The following is a 19,311-nucleotide window of genomic DNA, read 5'->3' on the forward strand; positions in this document are numbered from 1 at the left end:
AGTCATTGCTTGCTTTTGGGAGATGTTAGCTAGAGTAACTTTTTCCTCACTTTTAGCTGATCCCACCATTCTTGATTGACTTGTAAAACCTCCTGAATCACTACACAACACTAACTCGCCTCCTGACGTATCAAGATGGATAAAAAAGGTTGGGTTTTTTTTCACATCAGGAAAAGCTACTGTATTACTACACCATTATGCAGAATCTCCTACAACCCAAACATAACAATGTAAAATAACTCCAGGATTCTTTATGCTTTGATTACATCTATTGGTGCAATGCTCTAATGTCTAAAAGCTCTTTTAAAAATGGCTTGCTTTTAAAAGTAAACTTTGTCTGGACAAAGTTTTAGTTTTGTTAGTTCCTCTTTTTCTTTCATCTGTTTTCACACCAGATCTAGAAGACTTTTGAGAAACTCCATTATTAGAGAGTGTGAGACAACAGCTAACACAGGCCAACTATGGACTCTCAAAGAACTGTTTCAAAAAACCAAAACATACAGAAGTACGATAAACCTTCTTAATTTAAGTGGAGATTCTTCACATAGGGATTCAGTTTCCTGGGATTGAAATAGTCTTGCAAGTGGAAGAAACAACTCAAAATAATGCATCTAATGAATACCAGTTATAGTGACCAACAGAAGCAGGCTAAAGCAGTACCTTCTACCTGCTGGAATTCTGGTTCTCTGTACAAGGCATCTCTTGGGTCTTAAGGGCTTATTCTAAAACTGGCTTCAAGTCTTCTGACAGGATGACATCTATTTTCCACAGATTTGTTTGTTTGTTTCAGCATGTGAAACATGAAATATTTTTAGTCAATTCTACTTTTACCAACACAAAACATAGGGTCAGTACCAAGTAAAATATTGGTGATGCTGGTTACAAATCCTTTGACAATGTTTCTCAGTTCCCCTATCATCTCTACAGTAACATAACGTTTTCCATTAGCTAAGAGATATTCTACTTCTTGCAAAGAGTGGAAAGAAGACTACGTATATAAAATAAACCCAAAATGTAAGTTTCAATTTATTTTTTTTTTAAATATTTTGAAGCCCTGTAGTATTTTCCAATATGAAAACAGCTAGAGGTGGAAGTGGCATGGAGACAGAGCCATGATGACACTTGTGCAGCTCAGTTTACATACATAATTACCCTAAGAATGGTCTAAAACATGAGAAACTTGCACCCAAATTTCTCTTTAGAGCCAGCATAAACTCAATGTAAACAATTTCAAGTATCTAAGAAAAAAAAGATACAAGATACATGTGCTTTTTGCCTGTGATGCCAAAAATTACTTTGGCTGACATGATATCACTACCAAAGCATTTGTTAACATAGTGTTATTTACTTCTTGTTTTGCCAAACTGCAATGTTTATTTTGCACCTGTGCATGTTTGTACTTTTATTATGTTCTAGACCATGATTTCAAAGAAATGGGGGTTTGTGCAAGAAATATTTAGTCTATCAGTCTGAAACACTCAAGGCAACATCCCTAGAGCAGTATCATGCAAAAAGGCAATTTCCCTGAGAAGTTATGAAGAAAGACAAAGAATTTACCCGATTCCTGGAGATAGCGATACACCAAGAAATTCACTTCGTCACTGGTTATGCTCATCTTAGCCCAACCTCAATATGATGAGGTTTACGAGAAGTGTGATCCACGCTCTGTTCAAGGGAGAGAAAAGAACAGGTTTTGTTTTATCTTAATTTACTATGAAATGTGTTATCAAAACAGAGGTGGGAATTGTTAATGTATTTAAAGATGTCATAAAGTTATTAGAGCTGTAACATCCCAATGTGAGGCATCCATTAAATACTGTGAATCAAGTACTCAGGCTGTACTGCACCTTTCTTGTACAATTCAGGAGCAGTATTTAACATACATGAGAGTCAGAGGGAGCATTTTAAATATTAGAAGACCCTTCTACTGTCAATTTCTTTACTTGTGTGGCTTTCCTACAGGCTCTTCAGAGACTCCTCTTTACTGTGTGAGCGCTTTTAGAATTGTTGGCAATTACAGTCATGTATAACACACCAAATTACAATATTTTTGCAGCTCTGAATTTGTAATCCGATTTTTTGTCCAATTGTTCATCCACTGAGGACAGATTCTTTCCTTACAAAACCATATTGTGCAATGAATGGGGCCGAAGGGGAAGAGAAAGAGAGAGAACATCATATACCTTGAGCCAGCAAGGAAGACAAATATCCTTGTATTATATAAAGCTGTGATATTATAATGTCACTGTTCATTAATGTTGAGCAAGAACTAAACTCAAATTTTTCATTTAAGTAATTGCAACCTTTAGGATGACAGTTTTACGTTACTATTTTGGGCATATACTCTGGTAATAAAAACACTGGGTTTAGATGATAAATTTATTTTGAACGTTTTGCATTAAATCTTGATGATGCATTCCTGTTTGGGAATCTGACTTAAGTAGTTTGGTTTTAAAAGACCTAAGTACTCCTCAGACATAAACTTGCAGCTGTGTCAGCCACACCATACCTGTGAGTGATCACATACAGCTTTGGCTGCAGAGGCGCACGCGGGGCTCTCACCGCGCACTACAAATCAAAGACCGTAGGCGTGTGCTGGGTGTTTTGATTTCCCGTATGCCTCTTCTTGGCAAGTGGAAAGGTTGTCTTTGTTCATCGAAAACCTCTTCAGTAATTCCTGCTGCCTAAAGTAGCACCTGCTACTGCAGGCGATGGTGATCGACAACGCTTCCCCTGCTGATGGTTTAAACCAGCAGGTCACTCATGACTGTAACAGATGTCTTTGCATATTTATGTAAATGGAGGTCTTTCAAACCCTGGTAAGACTTTTATTATCCCAGGCTGTATTTCATCAATAGCTTGGATGCTGGTTTTTCTTATGAAACCATAGCTTGCTAATTTGGCAGACATCTTCCTCAAATACTTGAGTCCTAATTGTTACAGTTTACATTTCATGGAGAACAAGAAGAAACAAAGTACTGAAAATCATTCAGTCTCCATAAGGAAAATTTCATCTCCTTTGGAAAGGATGAATGCTTTCTGCTAAGATTCTGGCTGAGGACAGCATCAGCTGTATCCAACATCCATCCCTGTCACACATGCCACGTATTGCCCTGGGAAGCCACTCAGTCTCTTTTCTCCTCAATCCCTCATCTGTAAAATGGGCTCAAACTTCTCTGCCACATGATTAGGAGACTGGAAGCACAGATAGTGGTTAGGACTGAAGTTACCAAGGCTGGCAACTTCAGGCAGTGAAAGCACCACTTCCAGTATAACTTGATACACACTTCTTCCAGATAAACAGGCTTGGACCTGAATAATTAATAGCCTCCTGTGTCCTTTTTGCATAATCATTGCTGTACAATGAAGAACAGGACAGACATTCACAGCAACAGTTAAGGCCATTTTAATCTCCAAGTGCTTAAAATACATCTGTATCGTTGCTATGGCCATGATAGTAATAAATCAAGATAATTTGATCGCTGTGGGTTGAAAAAAACCCCCACTTCTAAAAGCATTTTAAAAATAGCTGCTTCAGAGTTTGGTGGTAGGAAAGTTGGTAAAGATGAAACCGCTTGCAAAAATTCAGTCTCAGCAATGACGTACTCTGTGGTAAGATGAACTTTATTAAAAAAAAAAAAAATCAAAACCTTCAAATGCCATTTCTGGGTGCATCCTGACAATTTTATATATTAACATAGTATTTCCCACATACAGAGGGTTGCTTTGGGAAAGGGGAGGCAAGGGAAAGGAAGAATGCTGGGTTTTGTTTGTTTTTCTAAAGATGACTTTTCTTAAATAAATTAAAATCAGAGAAAATCAGTGTGATTGCAAAACAGTCTCCCAGCTCCAGGAAAAAAGCCCTCTACAGCAGCTGCCTTTGTATCAGAATCCCAAGTATACCCAGTAATAGTTGAATTTACAATGCAATTTCTCTGAAGTCAGTCAACAGGAATTACTTTGACACATGTGTCAGATCATATCTTTATACACACATTATTACCATGCCACAAATAACCAGATGATCTCCACTCATATATTTAAGGTTTCTTCTCTCCCACAGATGTCAGTTTAGCAATCAGATACAGAACTGTAAAGCTTCTACCCATCCAAACCAAGACACAGATTTTGCCTTTTATCCAGAGAAATCTATTCATTAGAAATCTGGCTGACCACACTCAATTTAGTGCTCTTTTTGATTCTCTTCTTCTCTGCAAATAAACAGTACAAATAAAAGTAGCTAAAAAAGACATGGTGGGGAGGAGAGCAACATCCTTATGTTTTGTGTATCTCCACGACTGACTCATAAGGAACAAACAACTTGCCTCTCCCTCAATATATATTTTTAAATGTAGAAATGTAAACTTCTGTAGCAAATCACAGAAACTTTCAGTCACCACTGTGATAGATTTATTTCTACTAATTGATGGCCTCCTTTTGTTACTGACAACTGGTATTACCTAGATTAATAGCTTTTTAAAAGAAATGAAGTGCAGTTTATAAACAATACTGATGTGCCTTTAGAGACATTTCACATTTAAACCAGCAATAACATCTTAATTCTTCAAAATGTCAAGAGGATTAACAAAAAGCATTCAAACGTGTTTGAACTTTCTTTACTTGAAACACTTTTTCCTGCAGCCAATTACACATAATGGGAAGTTCTACTTACTTCAACCTCTAAAAATTTGGCTTGTGATCCTGTAGATATTTAAGAATGCCCAAAAATGTGACCTGAGCCAATTAACACTTCCCAAAGTATAATGGATGCACACATACAAACCCCATCAGTGGATAGATAGGTTGTTAAGATCATTCAAAAACACTTATTTAAAATAAACAACTCTTAGTTCTATCAGGACAGGTTTGCAGAAATGCTTCCCATATAGGGTGGAAAATCTGGGATATTACCTCAAATACCACCGTTGTGCTTCTAGGGCTGCTTGTCTTTTGCTGAACCAAATGCTTCACCTGGCACTGAGCTGGTTCCAGTGAAGCTGGAACTGCAGCACGCCTCCCTGTGCTCCGGGCAGCCAGGCTAGCCTGCTTCCCAGAGTAACCACAGGACCCGATCTGGCTCTGTGCACCCACGTACCACTGCTCTCAAATTAAACCTTCCTGGAGCACTGGGAATCCTGCTAATGGGCCATGCAAGTGGCTCTGGAGAAGGCAGCCTCACATATAGCCATGGATCAGCATAGTGATAGCCAGGTCAGCTAAGAATAGTTTATTTACATCCCATCATCCCCTTACTCAAAAGGATTGCTCTTCCTTTGCCAGGCATATTTTAGGACTGCTGCCATAAATAAGGGAGATCTGGCTGAAGAATCAAGGGAAAATGATATTTTCAATTTTGAAATAGCATCTGAAGACTCAAATCCTCTGCCTCTTTTCTAAACAATGGTCACTGGGTCCCCCAGGGCCATGTTCTGCCCTCCAGGCCAACCCTGGGGCAGGGGACAGCTGAGGTTATTTCGGAAAATGAGTTTATATTTGCTACTTGAACCAGCATGCCATCCATAGAGACTGGGAATTACCAGTCAATCTTCCCCTCAGGAAGGCAGAAACAGGTCAGACATTTAGGGAAAACACCTAAACTAAAACCTAAACCTGAAAACTAAACAGGAACTTGGGCACTTCCTATCTGAGCATCCAACCCTGCCAACAGAAATTTATCAGATGGCTGGTCTGGCTCTCATCTTACACCTTCAAAAATTCTGCAAGCTCCAGTCTGCTTTAACTAAGTGCTGAGCAGTTGTCAGCTTCTTGGGAGAGTGTTTTTGGTTTTTTGGTTTTTGGATTTTTTCTTTTTTTTTTTTTTTTTTTTTTGAGTCATTGTGGTAAAATAAACACTGTCCCCTTCTTCTCCCATGCCCTCCTCACCTCCAAACCCCAGCTGAAACACTCAAATTTTCATTTATCTCCTGCAGAGGCTAAAATGTCCTTTCACAACTGAAATTTTAATGATAACAACAACATTGTCATTAAAATGATAGGGAGGAGTAAAGAGAAATTCTGTATTTGCTTTGGGGAAAAAAAAGGCAAAAAGCAGAGGTTCCATAAAAATGAAAACATTCCAGAAAATTCAAACATTTACTGTTGTCGACTCGATGCCCTGCTGCATGGGAACCAGAGTTCACGCACTTATGCTCCCGTTTTCTCACCCAAGATGGACCTGTGCACCAAAGGGCATCTCTCAGGATCCAAGACAGCCTCCTCATCTCAGGGAACAGAATGTGAATGTAATTACTAAACAGACTCTAGGAAGGCACTGTGACAGCACAGCCAAATCAATGTGTTACTGTTTTGTATATGCTCCGTAGTTTAATGAAAAACATTTCCTAAAGCCAGAAGCCACTTCTCACAAAATGAGTCATTTAGGCAATCTCTGTGTTTTCTGTTGAAAAATACTTTCATCAGAAACTTTCAATGAGGCCTACGCTTCTGTATTTCTGGGATGTGTCTTACGTAGAGCCAGAGCAGAGTCAGTAGCCAGCAGCTCTTCCCCAAAGGCTAACGAGCTCTGCTTGGCCCTCACCAATGCATTCCTCAGTCTTGGCTTCTATCACAGTTGCCTCTTCTTGTGGAGGAACTCCAGCATGCTGCTTTCTCAAAATGCCAAACCAAACTTCTGGGAGAGGAAAAAAGCACACTCTGCTTCTTCTGCCCTCACAGTCTCTCCTGCCATTTCATGAACCTAAAGAGCAAAACAACTTTTCTTCACAAGTATCCTGACAATGGAATTGAGACCATCACACTCCTTCTGATTACAAGGTATAAAGCACGGAAGAATGGTTCTTTCCTAACTCCACTATCAGTGACCAAATTAACAGTGAACCCTGTTCAAAATGCAGCTCGAGCAAGCATGACTTCCTGATTCCTCCTTGCAAGGCTTGATCAAGACACCTTGCTTCAAAACCACCAAATCTAAAATATAAACAGTTGCCCATTCTAGAGACCTTGCACTTAAGAAAGCAAATCAAGATGTGCTCCCAGTAAGAGTTGCACCGTTATTTCCCTGGCCTTTCTTAATGAGGACGCAAATAAGTTAACTATCTTCACCTGTAAAGGATAACCACATGTCACCCAAACCATTTAGTGACAAAAATGAGGCGATTCAAATATCTCAGAACTATCGTTCCACGCTTGTTACAGAAGCTCACAGATGTCTTTTCATCACTTATACTGTTAATATTTTGAAGCTTTCTTTACAAGAGCAGTAGCATATTTGTTGTTCTGGGGAAATCAAAAGCTGAGATTCCCCAGAACAGAGTGATTTCCTTTGGGAATGGTTATTGAGTTGTGCAGTATGCCCTGTCTCACTTAGATGTCTGTCACCCATGTTTACAGCACATCAGTAAGGACAGAGACCTCAATGGCTGAAGGCAATAAGACTGTCAAAAATCCCGCACTGCCAAATGTTAAGCCTGCCTCTTATTTTGGTTTTAAGTCCATTTATTTACAGTGACCTTCTGCTGATTTTTAAAAGACCACACTAAACCAAAACAAAACCAGGGAGCCACAGTTCATTCCTGTTCTCACTGCTGCCTGTAAGACCACACTCAGATGAAAAGTTGTAACAACTAAACCTGTACCTGAGAGCTTAAAAAAAATGGCATAGATATAATAAAATCCTATCTTGGATCCTGACACATTAGGGTATCTCATATTATTAGCCAGTGAGCTCAATCATATCAGTGTTCCAAATCTGGTGCCAATCAGAGAAAAAGGAGGAATACCATCTACAGACATGTATGTGGTAGTGATCAATTAACCTGCAATTCTGTCTTCAAGAGGTCACTCTAGATGAATCAAATGCTGTATGGGCAAATCTGGCAAAAATGAGGTTTTCATTTCAATAAAATCAAAATGCTGTTCAGGGAGAAGGTTGGTTTATTATGCAATATCTATAAAGAGTTGTTTTTGAACAGATGAATCTTTTTTGAAATTGCAACTGTTGCTACTGTATTGTTTTAAAAATCTGCAATGAATTATCAAAATGGTTGTCCTGTCCTGGAAAAAATGTTAACAAAATAACACATCATCCAGTAAACTACCAAAAAATAAAATTAAGGAAAAAAGTATCACAAAGATATTTATAAAAATAATTTGGCGAGTTAAACACTTTGGTGGACATAATTGCAGAAATTTTATTTCTGCATGAATACTAGTCTTCAATAAATTATAAATTACATTTCAAACTGAAGAGCCATTTGGAACCAAACCCACATCTATTTATTTAAAGAAAGGGCAACAAGAGATATTCCAACAATTTGTAAGTGCTATTCAAACATTTTTCAATTAATCAACAATTCCCAGAGCAAAATAACTAATCATCAACAGAAGACAAGCCTTTAAGCACCAAATTCCCAGCAAACTTTACTTCCTCTAACAAAAGATTCTGAACAGTGCATCAGATCTTTCATAGCTATAATCCCTTAGTTTGATCAGGTTGTTTTTCAGTTCTCAGCTGGTTTGCTTAATTACATCAGCTTCCAGCATTTTAGTTCTAAGAGTTCAAGTGGATCTTTTCCAACTGCCTTTGCTGCAAAATGAAATGGGTTTTCCAGTATTGATTTTTCCTTTTTGTCTCTTTGCTAAGGGGAAAAAAGGAAAAAAAAAATACAACTGCTCTTCCTAATTAGTGCAATTGTGTTTTACCTCTTTCATAGCTTCGTTCTAAGATGAGGCACCTTCAATTTTTTTAAAAAACAGAAATGCTATTTACACTAATATATTTTATGGAAAGCTCTGGGAAGTCAAAGAAAGACCAATGGGAAAGCAATGGTTGACAGTAGACCTAGAGCTTGCAAACGAAATTAAAATAATTGTTTGAAAATAAAAAAGGAAGGAATTACAGAGGCTTGAGAAATCAAAACACATGATTGGATTTAGCTTGAGAACCAAGATACCTCATCAGTCTTGGAACAACTGAAGTCAATTGGGAATGCTGCCACTAAACAGAACCAAAGATTTTCTTCCTTACATGAGCACAAAATTGCAATTAGGACAAACCCAGGGACAATGGTATGTGTCCACTTGTTTCAAACCAATTAGGCCAAAATACATGATTGTCTGATGGTGTGGTAACTGTTGGTCTGTGTGCGCGTGCGTTTCCATGCACGTCATACACCAAAAATGTGCTTTAAATCTTATGAGTAGCACTACAGGCTCAAAAACGTTAAGGAAGATCGCAATTTTTAAAAGATGGAACAATTTCTCTAGCAATATCCCATCTTCTTTAATTTTGGTGAGAGGGCAAATATATTAACATTATCTCAAATTTAACTTTTAATAATTTAATATACCTGGATTTTCAGTAAAAGCTCGACAAAATAAAACATTAGCATTTAAATTTTTCATCTTTACTTCACATTCAGAGTTTTGAGGTGAAATGAATGTGATGGCATGAGTTCCTACTAGAACTGGCTGTACCTGACTCAGATGTGAGTAAAATAACACAGCTGAATTTTTAGAATGAACATTCCTCCCAAAAAGCTAGAATAAAGTGCAGTTTCTTTTTCAGCTGACTCTTAATATTAAATATACACTAAAATAAATGTGAAGTATCTTGAGTTCTGAGCTGGTCTGTAAGAATGGGCACTGGCAGGCATCAATTGTGAAGAGACAGGCCACAGTCTAGTAGAGGAAACACTGGCTTTGAGGTGACACCATGTTGCTGGGACACAAAAGGAGCTTCCAGAAACCTCCAAAAGGCTCAGCCATCTGCTATATGGAGCAGTGGGGATTACCAGCCATGGCACCCATTTTAAATGAGGCAATTGCAGGGCAAGGAGCAAAAGAGTGATGGGCCTGGAAGGATAAACAAGAGACAGTCTGAAGGATTTGCCCAAAAGACAGAATATCTGAATAAGGCTTTTTTGATGATTTCTGATTTTTGTCTTTGCTGCTAAAAACAGTACAGCTGGTAGCTGGGGTCAAAATCCTGATTTCTCCAAACACATCTGAGCATTTCACTGCAGAACTGGGCTCTGTCTTGATTGTGCACCTTATTTTTGAAGAGCAACATAAGGATAAAACACCCATGTGTGTTTTTTTACCATGCTCCTTACACAAACTGTTTCCTATACCACCCTGAGGGTAAATTCTCATGATAAAAACCAGACCACTACCACCTTACTGCTGCAGTGGTGTCAGTGCCCAGTACAGTGGTAAGGACTTCCAGCAGGCAACATGCTACAGACAGGCTGCCTGTGCACTGCCAGACCACGGACGAGGCATGCAGATGAGTGAGCGCAAAGGGCTTTGAGACTTGGTCCTGCACCTCGTCCCTTTGTCCCACAGCTGAGAGGCAACCTCGAAGCTCTCCAGGCAAGTGGCAGCACAGACACAGCATCACCATCATGCAGAAGGGCCAGTTAGTCCACATACCTGCAAGTCTGTGTGCTACATCCCTCCATAGGACCCAGATACCCAGTAAAATCTGTTTAAATTCCATGCCTATCAATGTCATCCTTGCTTAGTATCTTTCAGGACAGCTTGACACAAGTACAGCTGGAGAGAAACTAATAGTGAAAAACCATTCTGGTATTACTGTCTCATGACAACACTGGTAACTTGCATGATAAAGTCTTCTCTTGGACTTAGCAAAGCTCTACTTGAGATAAACCATCACAAATCTGTGCTAGGCTAACCAACCTACAGTCCTCTAGCCATGCAGGCTGGCCCCACACAGCTGCAGGTTCCTACAAGTAAAGGACACGAGAAGGACCAGTGTTCATTGCACATGGGAGGTGGAGATGGGCACATCCCTGACACTTCACAGTCTGGGATCTGCCCAGTAAGAGAGAGCCACCAAGGTCTAGAGAGCAGCAGGGAGCTGCAGCAGCTCAGTTAGCTCATGTCTGGATGGCCTCAGGCAAAGGGAATGTGCAGGGATGTCATTAAGGGGGTGTGTTTTTATTAGTTTCTGCTAATAAGCTCAGCAGATGTTACTGGAAAGAGTTTGATGTTATTTTTCCATCACTTTCAACCATTTTTTCCCCCCTCAGAAAGTAAAGGGAGTAGATCTTGCCACATATTTCAACCTTCCCCCTGTAGTATTGTTAAAAATGTATCTGAATATTTTCTTTATTTTTATTACTGTACAAAGGGAAAAAGCTTTTTCTCCATTGTCTTTAATCCTAAAATAGCTGAAAGGATTATACTCCAAATTAATGAGGAAAAATACTTTTCAGACTCACAGCATGGAAAATTTACCCCCCCCCCCCAAATAAGTATTTTGTAAATTTTAGAATATATAAAAACAAAGAACTATAATGTAAACTATTTAAAACTTTTATTATGGCAGTTCCTATTATAAACTATTTATAAAGATTTTAACTATGACTATAAATACTTCATGCTTTCCCTTGAATAATCCTAAGAGAATGTCAATGTTAAAAGATGCAAGGACAAAGATTACAGAGGGTAGCACAGTGGAACAGAAAAATATATACATAAATTCAGCATACTAAATACACTGCTGTGCATTTAGTTCTTAGTGGAAATCTGTTGCAGCATTTTTTTTGTGTGTGTTCATTTTTTTTTTTTATACATAACCACCCAGCTTATATTGGTTTGAGCTCTGGAGAAGGGTTATTAAAAGTCTCCATTTTATGTAAGCTATAGGGCTACATTCCTTGTTGGAAGGTGGGGAGGGAAGGAAGATGGATGGAGGGAAATAATTTGCTTTTAAAGAATGCCTGCAGAAACTTCTAAGCAATCACTAAAGCAAAAAGCTTGTTTCTTGGTTATTCTTCTGCATCCACATTGCTAAATATTTTATAGAGAAACTTCCCATTAAAAATCAATTCAAAGAATTAAGGGTGAGAAATTTCTGTCTAATAAAAACTACCTCAACTACCAATTTTAGACACTGATTTATCTTTAACTTTTCCTCTCCATGTTCTACAACCAAGATTTAAATAGCTAAGAAAAATTCACACACAGTGCATCCAGTAATATAATCCAAGTAGTACAACACTTTCACATATATTATCTGCCTTTTCATCCATCCTCCCCCCTTTACATGCTGTAATAGTCCAAGAGGGGAGAGGCAGTCCCTTTGCCATTTCAGACTTTCCTGGCTTTTTTGGGTGAAGAAAGAACACCACAAATGACAGAGAATCACATTTCTGGTGGCAGCATCATGAAGTCCTACACAGCCCTAATATAAATAGCAAAGTCTATAGATTAAAAGGCAATGCTAAGAGGAAAGCTTTTTAACCTCCTTTTTGAAAAAGCTAAACAGCCTAGAAACCAAGATGAACTAAAAAATCCTTTGGGAGTCAGAGACAGACATGACATAATCTAAGGTTTTCATAAAAAAATTCAGTTAAATACTTCTCAGGAAGGATTTTAATATATTATGACACAGCTATTAGATAGCTCAGATTTAATAAAAAAAGCACTCCCCTGCTTTAAAAAAATCAAGATACAGAGAACTGACGCCTTAAATCCATACATACAGAGTTTGAGAAGCTTTTAAAGGCTTTAATCCCTGGACAAGAATCACTTTATCGGAGAATAAAACGATTCTACATTTTTTGCCTTCCCTCTAAGAAGGACTCCAGGGAAACTAGAGGTGATCAGGAAGGCTGAAGTAGATGTCAATCATATGCTTGCTGTTACAGAAATATTATAAAAGCTGCTGAACTCCAGTAGGATTTTGGGTACCTACAGGCTTGAGGGTCACAGGCTGGAAGGGATCTCAGGAGGTCGCAGCTCCCACCCACTGCCCAAAGAAAGGCCAGGTCAGAGCGGGCTGCTCAACAGAGCTCAAAACCCTCCTCAGAGAGGGATGGCACAGACTCTTGGGGTGACCTGCTCCACTGCCTCACTCCCCATGGGAACACCTCAGGAAAGGCTTCTCCTCAAACCTGTTGCAATTTGTGCCTCTTGTCTCTCACTCCCAGCCTGCGCAGCTGTGAGGGGCCTGGCTCCATCTCAAGGACTTCCTGTGCATGCTGGGGGCTGTCAGGTGCTCCAAAGCCATCCCTTCTCCAGGCTGCCCCTTCTCCCCCCCTCCCTCCTCACAGTGCCAGTGCTCCAGCCCCTGTGTCCTCCCGAGCACTCTCCAGCTTGTCCACATCTTCCCTGTGTCAGGTGACAAGACCAGATGCAGTATCTGGATGTGGTGTGACAGGAGTCACACAGACAGGGACAATCCCTTCCCTTGATCAACTGGCAGTGCTCCCACTCGCGCTGCCCAGATTGCTTGTGTCTTCCAGTTCACACAAAAAGAAATTACACCAGGGCTATAAAGAAGCAAAACCTCCATATGACTTTAAAATGAACATCAGTACTAGCACAAATTCAAGGGAAACAATTTTTCCAAACTGGAACAATCTTACTCATTGTTGTCTTTACTGTAAATTTTATTTGAAAAAAAGAAATTTTATTTGGAAAAGACATGCAGGAAGGTAGATAGTGTAACACTCCATACTGTCATGCCTATTAGATCTTCTAAGGATACTGTAACCAAGTGGGTATTTTAGTCATTCAGCTCCTGGAACATAATTCTCAAAGACTAGCTTGCTATGAAATTCCCTCTACAAGGAATAGGGAAAGTTATGTGCCTGTTTCAAAGATTTATGTGTTTTCCTGTAGACGTGGATTAGACACTTGTCTGAGACTAGGATTCATTGCTTCAAATTTCTGCTCCAAATCCAGGCTCCGATTTGTATTTTTGGCTGTGGAGAACTGACTCAGAACTTTTATTTGAAAAGGAGAAAAAAAAAAAAAAGAAAAAAGGAGAAAAAGGAGAAGTGGCAGTGGAACAGTGGAAGTGGTATAACAGATTTAAGAGACTGAAGATTAAAGTATTCACTGAAGAATTAGAGGGTTCAGACTTGCATTTTCCAGTTCCCGGGAGAGCACACTTTACACCTGGTTACAGGTTGCTGAAACAAAACCACTATGGAGAAAAGAATTGAGAGACTTGAAAGGACCATGAAAAGGAGTAAGGATCTGTAACCCCTCTTAATTAATAAATCACTTGTTTATTGCAAGTATCTGGCTGCTGAATCATGAATCACATACATTTCAATATTTTTCAGCATCAATGAAAAATGGATTTAAATATAAGCATTTGTCCAAAGATAAATTTTCTTTCTTTTTTTTTTCCCGCTCTTCAGCACTCTTTTTAACATGTTTTACATTTCCTTATTAAGAGAAGATAAAGTTGGTCTCCTTATTTCTACAGAGACTCAAGGGCCTTTGTAGTATTATGCAAGGAGCAGACATCAACACCTATATTTAAGCATGACATATTATAAGCTTATAATATAATTTATAATTCAACTCCATTTTAACTATTTGGACTGTAAAGCTCCACAGTGAGTCTTTGCCTCAGGCAAATTGTTTTTTTTTTTTCTGGAAGGCGTAAGCAAAAATAGTTCAGTTGTTTCAGAGTGAAGGTGGGGAAAACCCAATTTTGCCAGTATTTATACAGTTTCAGTGTTTCAATGAGAACTTCCATTGCCTCTATATTTCGGAGCAGGGATTTGGCAGAGAGGCTGCTCTCATGGCAGAGCCTTTGTTGTCACATTGAAAATCTGTGCAATTTGACTAAAATAAAGCCTTCTGAAAATACTACTTGGATACATGTTGCACAGGTTTGTTAGAGGCTGTAATTCAATTATCAAAATATTTTCCTGGTATTAACTTTGCTTCCTACTCAGGAAGGCAGTGCTATCTCTGACAAAGGCTCCTGTCTCTGACTCCTGTCAGATCAGAGTGTTTTTGCACAGGGGAAAGCAGCTACAGGCTGATGCCTGGGAAAGGGTGACAAGCATTGGGAAGGGCAAAGGGCATCATGGCTACAGGCTTATGGACAGCTGAGATGGCAGTCTCAGGTGTCTCATCTCACCAGATAGCAGAGAATACCTACTTCCCAACAAGTATTTCAGAGGAAAATATATTATAATCAAAATATGATTTTTAAATTTCTCTGCTGTCCTTCATACTAATTTTTATCAGTCACTTATTCCTACAGATCTAGACTGGATGATCTTTAATGCCCTGGACCTCTATTTATTTACATCTTACTTTTGTTATTTTTATGAGTCAAGGATTTTTCTCCTAAGCACTCAATTATAAGATTTAGCTAGTTTCAAAAAATTGAAAAGCATAATTTAAAAAACACGGAGTAAGATTTTTTCCTTCTCCCATTTGTTTCTTTCTCAGTTAAGCACAGACTTTAATAGCATAGCTATTTACTTACAAGGACCTATATTTTACTTGGATCAAATTTAATTTGAAAATTGCTGAAATTTTAAACTCTTAATTAACTGCTAATATTAATCAACTACTTTGACCATAAGAAATGCACACAAACACTGTTCAATGCATACTTATTCTCAGGGACTGCATTCAAAGACAGAAAAGAAACAAAACTTGTTCTTGCCAATGCCACTTTTAACATGGCTCTGCTGTCATTGAGCAATATCTTGGTGCTATAAAATAGAAAAAGGCCATCAAACAAAATCCATCAGTGAAAAGCCATCACTTAAGTTTTTTACTGACTACTAACTTGTACAGTGCTGGCCTGGAGCTCTTGATAAAGGGATATCCTAAACCCTAATGCCAGCAAAGGAAACCATGAGACTCACAATGATGCAAGAATTGATTCCTTTCTCTCCTTTTAAATAAATGCCTCACAATTTAACCTGATGTTTATGAATGCTTACAATCCCTTAGGTCCAAAAGACAGGTTTGCCACATCAAATACACTGATGAAGATGATCCTCCTTCCAGTCAAAAACCTTGTGAAAGAAATCTTAAAAACAGAGAAGGTTTCAGCTTTTCTACATTTCATGCTAATGCATCACTGTTACCTGACTGGGTAATAGCTTTTCGTTCTCTTTAGGAAAAGGAAAATAAGACTGGAAAAAAGGAAAATACTACCACAGATATTTCCTTAAGAAATTATCCTTTTTATCCACTGACACCTTAAGCCCTACCCTACGCACAAGTCTTCCACAACTATTAAAACTGCAAAATATTCTCTAAGACATGTAGTCACTAAAATGTAATGGAGACCTGTGAAACAAACAACCTTAAATGGTTTTATTTTATGGGATCTAACTAGTAATAGGACTGTAGCATGTCTCTTTTTAAATTCTCAGCTTTCTAATTTTAAGAGCTGACATGGACACTCCAGTATCTGGGTGCATTTATCATACACCCAGATCAAGCAATTAAGACTTTTTTTGGGGGAGGGCAGGAGTTCAAGCACATTTCACTGACAAAGAAAACTGCTTATAGTTAGTAATAAATTTTGCATTCCTTTTGGAAGGAATACAATATAAAATGTAGCAAAATAAAACAATACAGGGTTTTTGTATAAAATCAATAATGATAATGATAGTCTAAGAAAAGTATAGTTTTATGCACATGCAAATGCCAATTTTCACATTAAGAGATGAATCTCTCACCCCAGGAGCCCCAGTGTCACCATTAATGACTTTTTATTGTTCTGTATTTTGAAAGAACTCTTAAAACATTAACAAATACATCTTATTTTTGGTTTTGGTGTTACACAGAGGTTCTCAGGATGTGTCATCCACAGTTCAACCATTATGGTAAGGCACCACATCCATTCCCTTCGAATGTGAAGGACAACACTACATTTGTGACACAATGTGAACATAAATGTAGAGCATGTTAGCCTCTCTGATGATTTCAACTGTTAGTAACAAGAACAAAATCATTTCTACTGTTCCTCAAAAAGCAGAACTAACAACAGCCTTTCTAGTTCCACCAAAATTAGGCCACCTGCCTAATAATGCCAGTGTGTAAGAATGGCTCTTAATGCTTCTGACTATTAAAAAAAGATCAGAAACATTCACCCATGTGTCAGCTGCTCACCTGCCCCCCCACCCCCAGTCCTGCTTTAACTGAACTTTCAGCTCCTCCTGGTTCTGTCTTGGTTACTGCAGCAGCAACCAGTGGAGCTGCATCCATCCTCTCTACTGAACTTCCACAAAGCTCTTAATTTGTGGAGAGAGTGCTGACATGCTCATGGTGATGGTTCAAGTGCTCAATCATCTTCTGATGACTGACCTCTTGATTGAGTTGAATATTTTTTAGTATAAAAATAAAGTAGAAGTGGAGGAAAGGAAAAGCCTGGGGACAAGAAGTAAAATATATTTTTACAAGTGTGAAGGTAGAAGTAAATAACAAAAAAAAAACAAAACAAAAAAAACCCACTAACTTAAAATGAGTTATAATTAATCCCATAGCACCATAAATGCATGCACAGTGTTGCTGTAACTTCATTACTAAGTATGGTCCAGTTCTTTATATTATTAAATTTGCAAACAATTCTGTAAGACATATAAAGTCACTAAGATACAATGGATATCTATTAATAGCAAATGAGACCCTTAAAGTTATTTTACTTCATGTGAGCTAACCAGTGAGAGAATAATATCATGTCTCAACTCTTATAATCACTTTTCTAAGCAAATACTCTGTTGCAGCAGGTGTATTTTTAAACCAGGGCAATTAGCTTATATAAAGTGAAATTACAACTTTTATTTTTGTAAGGATCTTTTTTGCTTATAAATAAACTTCAATTTAATTTTTGTGCTTATATGAAGTCATTTAAAAGCCAGTTGCTAAAATGCCTATGAAGTGAAGCTGGAGGGGTAAGCCTTTTACACTTGATGCCTGCATTCACGAATCAATAGGACACAGAACCATGTAACACACAAATTACCACCGAGACGTAACACATCATCAAGTATCTTACAATGGGAATGAGAAATTAAAGTTGCAAAGGCCACCAACCGGTTTGGCCTCTCCTGCCACCTGTTGCTGGAGTCATTTTTTCTCCTGCCAAGGCAAAACCCATTCCCTGAGCTTCTCCCTGGAACCAACCAGCAGATCCTGAGGAGAGACGTGAACTTGCACATGGGGCAAGGTCTGAGCCAAGCTTGAAGTACAGGGCTTAAATTCAGGAAACTGGTGGCAAACTGCACGGTGAGAGAGCTGATGGGCAGGACTGAGCACACGGGTGTGCATCCTGGGGACATGGAAGAAAACCTTCAATGACACGGCAAGGACATGGGCACAGCAAAGAAGGAAGAGGCTGCCAGGTGTGGGATGTGGTCCAGTGAAAGCTGTGGTGGATGAGAATGCCAGCTGAAGAGAGGGGCTCCATTCCAAGAACAAAGAAATGCTTTCCTATTTAATTCCTGCTGTTTAATTGCACCCCTCTAATGGTATTTAGGAAATATCATTTACTTTGATTACAGGTGAGGCTATAAAACAGGAAAGTTGCACAATTGCTTCTGCTTGAAGTTGGTATTCCAAAGATTTCACAACTCCTGGAACACCCACACTACATTCCCTCACTTGAAACCACTCAAGAAACCTGGGAAAAAGCCCAGCTTCAATTTCTCCTTCCCCACAAGATCACACATGAATGAAGACTTGTATTCAGCAAGTGGAATAAAGGTGTTACATTTTTTTCACCAGGGGAATGGGTGCCTGTAACTATACCTCTTATGTAGAATGACCTTTTTGTCATTCAAGAAATCACCCATTTTCTTTAGGTATAAGCAGAATACTCACTCGTGTCACTTTCAGAAGTAAGGGATTACACAGAGAAAAATGAAAAACTACAGTGGAAGTAAGTATTCCCAAGACAAGATCTGAAATATAACTAATATTAAATGTGAAAACTATTCTGGAGATTTTGTCTTTGTTTAGATAGATCAAACTATGCGAAGAAAGAACAGATTCTTCAACACTAAATTCTATTATACCTCTGGAAAAATAGAAAAACCCCAAGTTTCTCATGGTACCAACTATATTGGTACCATGTTCTTTCACACTCAAAAGAAGTGCATCATTCCTCTTTATACAATTATAATAATGAAAAAAAAAAAAACAAACAGGAGACCAAAGAGCTGTGAGTACATCTCAAATCTTGTGTTAATTCAGAAATCAAATTCCCTTTGAAGTCTACAGCTGGTCCTATTTCCCACAGATCAGATTAAATTTTGGCCGAGTCTGGCGTAAATTAACAAACAAAACTTGCTAGTGCAGGCACTGGGGATACAAAGGCCTGGCCCTCTCAAATTTCTGATCTCAATCCAAGTTTAGCCAAAAGTGTGAAAGAAAACACAACTGTAGTTAGGTTTTGCTCAATTAATGGGGCACAGCAGAATTCCCTGTCTGTACACACCACTCTGCTGGTAGGTAATATAAATAAGCGAGAGAATAAGCCATTTGAGGACTCACAATCTATTTAACAGAAACACAGGTCCTTCAGACTATTATATTGTCTTCTATATAAAA

General features: G+C 38.5%; 1 protein-coding gene across 3 annotated transcripts in view; it reads right to left on the reverse strand.

Annotated features, from left to right (window-relative positions):
* The window catches only part of TBL1X (transducin beta like 1 X-linked), a 192,592-nt gene that overhangs the window by 52,557 nt on the left and 120,724 nt on the right, over window positions 1–19,311 (reverse strand). For all 3 annotated transcript variants that reach the window (XM_053972155.1, XM_053972154.1, XM_053972157.1), the window contains one exon: window positions 1,558–1,665. In XM_053972155.1, the coding sequence (XP_053828130.1) occupies window positions 1,558–1,615 (58 nt within the window). In that variant the 5' untranslated portion in view covers window positions 1,616–1,665. The remainder of the gene's footprint in view (window positions 1–1,557; window positions 1,666–19,311) is intronic.

Source organism: Vidua macroura, chromosome 2 (assembly GCF_024509145.1).
Source record: "Vidua macroura isolate BioBank_ID:100142 chromosome 2, ASM2450914v1, whole genome shotgun sequence".
Lineage (NCBI taxonomy): Eukaryota > Metazoa > Chordata > Aves > Passeriformes > Viduidae > Vidua > Vidua macroura.